Genomic DNA, 8,713 nt, shown 5'->3' on the forward strand with positions numbered 1-8,713 from the left:
ATATCACCTACAAATAAGACTTATACTGTTAATGGATTAAATGCAAATACAAAATGTATTTTACTCATTGTTGAAGGTGACCTTAAATTTTTCAAATCTATTTCTTTTTGTCTTTGTTATTTGTCTCATTTAAAATAGTGATAGTCAATTTGAATTGTTCTTAGCTTTATGTTGGTATAAACACTGTTAACTTGTATGCTCCCTGGTCTACAAGAATAGACAAACAGACAGATAGCATAAAGCTGTTCAAATTTCAAAATGGCAATGGACTGTGGTCATATCAAGAAGTCAATATTCAAAATTTTAATTTTTCTTTTTATTGCACTTAATGCACCATTCTGAAGTCAATATCTTGGATAAACTACAGTAAAATGTGTTATCCTGATGTAAGTCTTTAAGAAAAAAAACTACACTTCTGTGCTGATATCTTAAAATAAAGAAGACAAAATATGTCTTGAAATTGTATCAAGTAAAGATCCCAGAATTGTGAGAAATGTATAAAAAAATCATTCCTCATGAAAATTGCCATACCAAATTACTCGATCTTGTATCACATCAACTCATTTAGCAAGATCTGCTTTCCCTTCCTGTGCACCTGACATCACCCATAGTTGTTTATGGGGTTCTTGTTTTCAGTCTTTAGGCTTAGATTTCCATTTAGTGTTTTTTGAAATGGTGTTGTTAGTCTTGACTTATGAGATTTGAATGTCCCCTTGGTATCTTTTGCCTCTTTTTTTTTTATCTTTCCTTCTAATGTTCATGTCTAACACATTGATGAAAAGATTGACGGCAAGATTGCAGTTAAAGGTTATTACCAATGACGAACTTATAAAAAATATTAAGGTATCATAAGATGATGATGATGATTGTTGAAATATAACACCATTTTAGCACTATTTGCTATATTGTGGCAGTCAATCCTGGTGGACGAAGCCTGAATGCTGGAGAGAACCACCAACCTTCTGAATTCTGACAATCCTAGTCAATTAAGAAGGTATTATAATAACTCATATAATAGTAACTAAGTTTGTTTATAGTTTTGATTGTTAATATATTTTCTTCATCCTAAGAATGTTGAAATAAAAACACTGGCATCTATATTTAGTGTTGCATGCCACCATCTGTCTGGGAAATATATTATCTAAAAAAAAAGTCAGATATTATCAATGGGAAGGCACAAGTTCACTTATAATTTTAATTTAGGTGGAAATATTTAATACACTGCATTGTATTGATATCATATAGCCAATTACAAAACAAGCATAATAGCATTAGTTTAAAATAAATATTACAATTTAAATACCGCTACCGGTAATCAATGAATTTAAAAGTTCAACAACATTTATATTTTCTATAAAGCTGCTTGTTAGCCTATTTTCCTAAATCCACAAAAATAGTATCTATGAAAATAAATGAATTCACAGTAATTAAAAACTTGATAGAGATATATATCGGATATCCTTACCTCTCCTTGATTGATTGTGCATTCTATTGGTTTATCATCTGGATGTAAATTAGGATAATCTTCATACAACCATTGCAGGGTAGTTCTGTTTGGATGAAAAAGGGGGGTCTTCTCTGGTGGATATAAAAACCAACGCTGAAAACAAATAATTAATATTATTACACAAGATTTTGATTTTAATTCAACACTTTGTTCAATTTAAGGAAAACAATTACTGTGCGTATTTGAAAGGTATTTGTCTTTTCACAATACCAATTTGCTAAAATGCTTTGTCAAGTTACAGTTTAAAGTCATCTTTCAAACCAATATAACACTTGTGGAACCTTTGTGGAGCCTATTGCTAGTGAAAGGTTGTTTTGAAGCTTGTGTAGCATAATAAAAATTATTCCTACCATCCAAAACCAGTGATTGATTTCTGTTTTGAGGAAAGATATGTATAATTTTGTGCTTAGGGGTTCTTCTAGGAATTATGTTAGTTTTTTTAATACGGGCAGTTAAGGTCAGTTTGGTCATCTCGATATCAGTGTTAAGATAAATTCTTAATTCAGAACTTACAGCAAATTAGGTATAAAATTAGTTCCATGCAAACAACATAAATACTTCCATACAAAATGTTAAGTTATACTAAGTAGTTACAGACACATTGCAACACACATTTTGCATGCAACAGTCAAACGCTTCACAGTATCCCCTATGGAATTGGAGGTTGTACATTTTGCTAAAGGAAGCCAGTCAAAATGGTACAGAATTGCCAGAAAAGTGATGTTTAAATTTGGAAAATTAATATAACATATAAACTGTACACTGAATTCTGAATTGTAGCATCATAATTGAGAAACCTAAATACTTTTAAAATACCTTAGAAGGAAAGATTATAATTGTATTTATCCTGATACAAGTATTACACAATTGCCCACTATATTCTATTTTTGACTTGTTTGTTGATAGATTGGAATAAAATTAACAACTTTCAATCAAGATACCCTATTAAAGATCATTCACAGTGGTAGAACTAGGGGAGTAGAGGACGTACTCCATCTTAAAAAAATTCTTTGATCGCCAAGAAAAAGTAAAATCTCATGTTTTTAACGATTTAAGTTTTAGCATAATATAGTCTAAAAATTTTTGCCAAGTATATATTCACTTTTATTGAATTACTTCCCCCACCCTTTTAAAAAGTCCTGGACCAGCCCCGAGAATAATGTAAAGTCTAATTTTGAATTGGTTTTAGACATATAGATTAATAGACAGTTTACGATATATCTGCTAATGAAAACTTTTGTTTGCAAGTTGGAGAGAATATAAAATTAAAGGCATACATAGCCCACTTATAGAACCTTCCCAACCCTAATTGATCGATTGGGTTAAACTGTACAGTATAATTTATTTAACAAAATACCTTTCTTCCAAAAATAACTTCACCAAAACCTGGACCATGAAAATGAAATGGTACACCAGTCCCTGCATCTACAAAATGTATTATTGCAAGTTTTCATATTTCATCAATATTTTGCAAAAAAAAATTGCAAACTTCCAAATGAAAAGATATTTCACCAGGTTTATAAAACTGTTCCTTAGTTTATAGGCTTTTTTGGAATTACCAAGTTGAAGGTAGAATAAGATAAATTTTTGTAAAATCATGCAATTTTAGGTGACAAAAAGCTGCAGATAGATTTCTTGCCAATACAAATGCTTTTTTTTCCTTTGCAATTATGAATAAATTCATTACACAAACAATTGCAAAAGAAAAATGGGGGTCCATGCAACTTTTTTTGGGGCTTAAAGCAGAAAACCTATTTTTTTTAAAGCTATAGAAAACAATTGTGTTTTTGGCACAAAATAATGTTGCAGTGTATTGTTAATGCAACCTCTTTGTGTAAGTATTCACGCTGTATACCACAAGCTATAAGGTCATACAAATCTCTAATTATATCCTACAGTAGATTTTGCATGCTTTTAAAACAGCATCTTTGTTTACTTTCAAATTCATGCAACAGATTTGATAATGTTTGCGTGTTTTCTAGAGAATTTGAGATGCATATTATTATCAACCTCTCAAAAACAAAGTTTTAAACATTGAAGAGTAATTATCTCCCCTTGCTACTGTATAACATTACAGTCAAATATTTCTCATTACAATACAATTTTCACTTACATTTTTGGAAAGTTTTATTCATTTCTGTTAATTTGCAGGGTCAAATAAGTCACAAACGGACATTCTCATTTCAATTAATAGGACCTCAATGTACTTTTAGAAGAATGACCTAAAAAATCACAAAGAACAAAATACCTGCAACACCAAAGCTGTAGGCCCCAGTCATAAGTGGTAACTTATAAGGTGGTGGTTTATATCTGTTAAATACATCCTCCCATTCTGTATAGTTATTGTCACCAAACCAGTAAAATGTTTCTAAATAAAAGTATACCTTCTGTTAAGTAATGAAATAACTGATAAGATCAACTAGTATTTTTACTGTGGAGAAACACTCCATGGCTGCTTTGCTGATCACGATTGAATTTTTAGTTGAAAGTTCTATAGATCAAGGTTTTACTACAGGGGTCACATAATCTTAATATTATCAGTGATACATAAAAATGAGGTTATGGTCAGATGAAATATGCCCAGAAAGACATGTTCAACTTACAATAATTCCATACACCAACAATTGATGATCTACCGCTTAAAGTATCTGAAAAACAGACCTAACCACGAAAACTTAACATTGATTAATAAATCATAATATACTGTTTACGCAGAGATATGCATTGCCTTTTTGTAGTTTGATAGTAAAACATGTAAACTATACAAAACATTCTAAGTCAATGAACCATGACTTAAAGTGCAGGACCAAATTACCCAATGGAAATGGGAAATGCCAATGCTTATAAAACTGCATACCAAATACCATTGACTTATCATAAGTGGTTCCCTTTACAATAACCTAAACACAAACTTTAATTTGTAAACAATGTAAATGTTTCAAAGTAAATGAACAATGCTGAGGGGTGGGACCATATAATCACCATGGAAAAGAGAATTACAAATGCTAATACAACAGCATACCAAATATCATTGACTAATTAACATTAGCAGTTCCTCTTAAACTGATCTAATCACAAACTTAACATGTAAACTATGCAAAGTATTCAAAGTCAATAGACCATGACTGATGGGGCGGAGCAAAATTATTTTCATGGAAATGAGATGTGCTAATGCTAATGCATCTTCATACCAAATATCACTGACCTACCACTAGTGGTTCCCCTTAAGCTGACAATTACAAACTAAGACATTGTTGACGCTGCCACCATTGGAAACAGCATACCTAAGTTTCACTTTTTGACTCTGTCAAGGCGAGACATAAAAGGATCTAAAGGTCAGAAGAACCTGCTAGAAGTACATGTAACTTTTAATACAATCATTTCATACAACCAATATAGTTGACAAAATGCTCATTTGTTACCCATAAAGCTGGGAGGAAACAAGATGATTTCATACAAATGACAATCCGCCATAATAATGGGTTTATATATACATACCATTTCCTAGCATTGTTAAAGTCTGAGGTTTCATAACATTTTCTATATAATACTTTAATGATACATCTCCTGAAATAAACAGTCTACATTATTATTTTTTCAACCTAATGCATCACCAATATATTTGCACACACAAAACATCCCATTAACATGCAACTTTTTATTACATTCCCACAATTACTTTCATAGTACATGTAATAAATATAAGTAGCTTTAATAAAACAATGTCAAGAACAATACAGGAAAACTGGTATTTATGCAATTCCAGAAGTATATTAGTATAAACTTTAAAAGCAAAGAAAAAATACTGTCATCATTGCTGAAGACCATATGGTAACCTATAAATTGCTAAAATCCATGTTATTTGGACTCTGTTGGATAGTTGTCTCATTGGCTATCATACCTCATCTCCTTATTTTATATAATAAAATTGAGAATGGAAACGGGGAATGTGTCATAGAGACAACAACCCGACCAAAGAGCAGAAAACAGCCCAAGGCCACCAATGGGTCTTCAACACAGCGAGAAAATCACGCACCTGTAGGCGGGCTTCAGCTGGCCCCTAAACAAAAATGTGTACTAGTTCATATATAAGTATGTTATAATTTTCAGTCAGCTTTTCATTTACTGCTACCAAGTTAAACAAGTGGTATCTGTTAAGAAGATTTTCTTACAGTAAAAATTCATTTGGACGAATAAATTAGATCAGATATAGATAATGTATTTGATCCATTACTTACTTTTTTCATATGAGTATGTGTTAGCTGAACTTAGTCTTATCTTTTTGGTCCCATAGTTTCGTATCATTTCATCCTTACTACAAATTTGGTGAAATTCTCTGTTATCTGTTGCACCTTTAATAACAACAGGACTTTGGTGAGCATATCTGTAATATTAAACAAGACTTGTATGAGCATTTTCGCATGTTAAAAAGCCATAAGTTCAACAGTTTTGCTGTAAAACAAGTGTTATGTCTGCATTTTTTGTTATGCTAAACTAGAGTTTCAAAGGAGTCTAAATGACTCATCTGGGAAAATATGTCATATAGATATTTATGTAAAAATTCAGGCTGAAAAAGTCTCTTTTAGGTAATGACCAGTGAGATATTTTGTATTTGTTTAAACTTTCTTTCTTACCATTATTGTTTTCACAATGATACCCCGAAATCTCAATTGCAAAAGTTTATTAAAATCATCATTAAAAGGCAATAAATCCATTAAGGAATGGTTTGATAGTTTTGATGGTTTACAAAAAAATATGACTGACCAAGCCTTTTTGTTTTGCTCCCGTCATATTTTCCTATTCTATCTACTACAGTTTTTAAGATATTAGTCAACTATTTGTATTTTAACACAAACTTGTATCTATTTTTAGTCATGGTATCCACATTGGTTGATACAAATGTAGATCATAAAATAATTCACAAACTGAAATCTAAACACACTACAAATCAGTCATGTTAAATTTGGTTTAATTGTGAAAGTTGTTTTAGAGGTGCATTTCTTTGAAATAAAACTGGAAATTTACAGGCAGAATGTATTCTTTAAGGACATTATTTCCAGTAAAAAGTTAGTAGACAGTTTTGACCTTGAGAATTAATTGTAGATCTAGTACATGTATTGGTTATCATTTTTGCTTTTTATAGTCTATTTGTTGGTTAAAGAAACTTAAGGGAAACAAATCCTATAGGTAGTAGTGAATTATATCAAAAGTAAAGGATTTGTAAACATAAATCAGTCTTATATTCACTGATTTAACTCATTTTGGTTTAAACAACCCTCTTTCTTAAGTTTCAATGATAAGGATGGTATAGTATTCATTATATGCCTTGATATTTTACAATTTGTATTGATGTATTGCTGTTTTATTAATGTTAACTAAAACCTCTCTTTTTATTCATATGATAGACAAAACTAACCTTTTAATAAATTCTTCTTGAGATAACTGACTTGCATCTCTAATTTCTATATTACATGGTCCTTCAAAAGCTAGTATTGATGCCTCATCTGTAGCCCTAAAAAGGTATATTCAAAATATCAAGAATGTCAATAATAGCAAGGTTAACATCTGGGACAATATTTTCTTAGTTGATGTATGTTTACCAGTGCAAGCCGTTTTACTATTTATTCTAACTTCAAGATATCTAATAAACTTTATAAGATATCTCATATACTTTATAAGATATCTCATATAATTTTCTTTATAAGATATCTTATAAACTATATGAGATATCTTATAAACTATATAAGATATCTTATAAAATATATGAGATATCTTATAAAGTATATCATGTATATTAGATATCTTATAAACTTTATAAGATATCTTATAAAGTATACAAGATATCTTATAAAGTTTATAAGACATCTTATAAAAAAACCTAAACATATAAGATATTTTATATATTATATGAGATATCTTGAAGTTCGAATAAATAGTAAAATGGCTTGCCACAGAGTTTACCTTAAGACACTATTATTACTGCAATGTGTAATTAATTTTCTGCATCAGAAATGTGCTATTTTTCCAAACATTTCATCAATAAACTTTGGATTTTCTTAGTCTATATTCATTTTTTTAACAATTTCAATAATCAAAGAGAACCATAAATTCTGTTAAGATATATAATATTTGATGTTGATATTCATCATGTTCATAGTATTGAACTTCTTTAGTCTTCAATCTTATTGTACATTACACTTTTCTGAAAGCAGGACAGAAAGTCACAGGACAAAAAAGCCCCTTACAAAAAGTGACAATTCAGTTCTGATATTTATTTTTTTTTTCAAAAAACTTTTTTTTTCATTCTTCTTTATCTGTTATATATAAAACAACTTTGTACACAAGATTTATTGTCAAAATTTTAGTATTGATCAAATAAATGTTAAATAATGTCAAAGCCACTTGATTATTTCCTGGCTTGATGTTGCCAAACAATGCACATTTATCCTAAACTGTAAAACTAATTTTAAGATGAAAATTCCCCTTTTTTCAAAAATGTAACTGAAGTCAGCTAACACCTCTTTAAAAAATCTATAAAGACATGAAACAAAAGAGAATATAATTAGGAAAAAGTAAAATATATCTTTCATCCAACAAAATTATTTTTAGGAAACTTTTTTAAAATTCAGAACAGGGTCTGTTATCATGATCTATCATGAAAAAACTAAATTGGCTAAAATTGGGGAATTAAAATTGCGGAATTTGGGCAAAAACCATTCACCTACCATCCACCGTTTTCTAGAGATACACAAATTGAACAAACAATAAGTGTAAGTAATATATGAACTAGAAGGTACCACACGTCATACATTTCAAAGGAGAAATCTGGGCATTAGTCAAACCCCAATACCGGATTATAAAACTCGAATCAACTTCCGAAGCAAAGCCGTCGTCTCTCCGACTTTTTGCGACTTGGCGTACGCCGATTGGGGGAAGTTGAACCCTATCCCTTTTATCGATGTAAAGGAATCTTGTATATATATCGTTTTTCACAGAATCATTGTAATTCTAGAAAACATTGAACCTCTATTTCTAAGTCAATCGTTTCATTAAATGAGTCTTATTAAATGAGGAAATTATAGACGACTTTATTTATTTGTTTCTTAAACTATAGTGACTTTTTGATCTCTTCTAATTTCTAATTCAGTCGTCTATTAAACACTAAAATGAACAACTTTGCAAGATTTTTTTCTACATCTGGGGAAT

The 8,713-nt window shown here is 30.2% G+C and overlaps 1 protein-coding gene across 1 annotated transcript; it reads right to left on the reverse strand.

The window, feature by feature from the left end:
- Nucleotides 1-294: 294 nt before the first annotated feature.
- Nucleotides 295-8,354, reverse strand: LOC127708134 (jmjC domain-containing protein 8-like). Its single transcript, XM_052212973.1, has 8 exons — nt 8,233-8,354; nt 6,924-7,019; nt 5,746-5,891; nt 5,006-5,074; nt 3,756-3,875; nt 2,865-2,932; nt 1,466-1,600; nt 295-1,141 (listed from the first exon to the last, which is right to left on the reverse strand). The coding sequence occupies exons 1-8, from the start codon at nt 8,316-8,318 to the stop codon at nt 1,061-1,063; spliced, it is 801 nt and encodes a 266-aa protein (XP_052068933.1). The 5' UTR covers nt 8,319-8,354; the 3' UTR covers nt 295-1,060.
- Nucleotides 8,355-8,713: the final 359 nt, after the last annotated feature.

Source organism: Mytilus californianus, unplaced genomic scaffold, assembly GCF_021869535.1.
Source record: "Mytilus californianus isolate M0D057914Y unplaced genomic scaffold, xbMytCali1.0.p SCAF_7, whole genome shotgun sequence".
In the NCBI taxonomy this organism is placed as follows: Eukaryota; Metazoa; Mollusca; class Bivalvia; order Mytilida; family Mytilidae; genus Mytilus; species Mytilus californianus.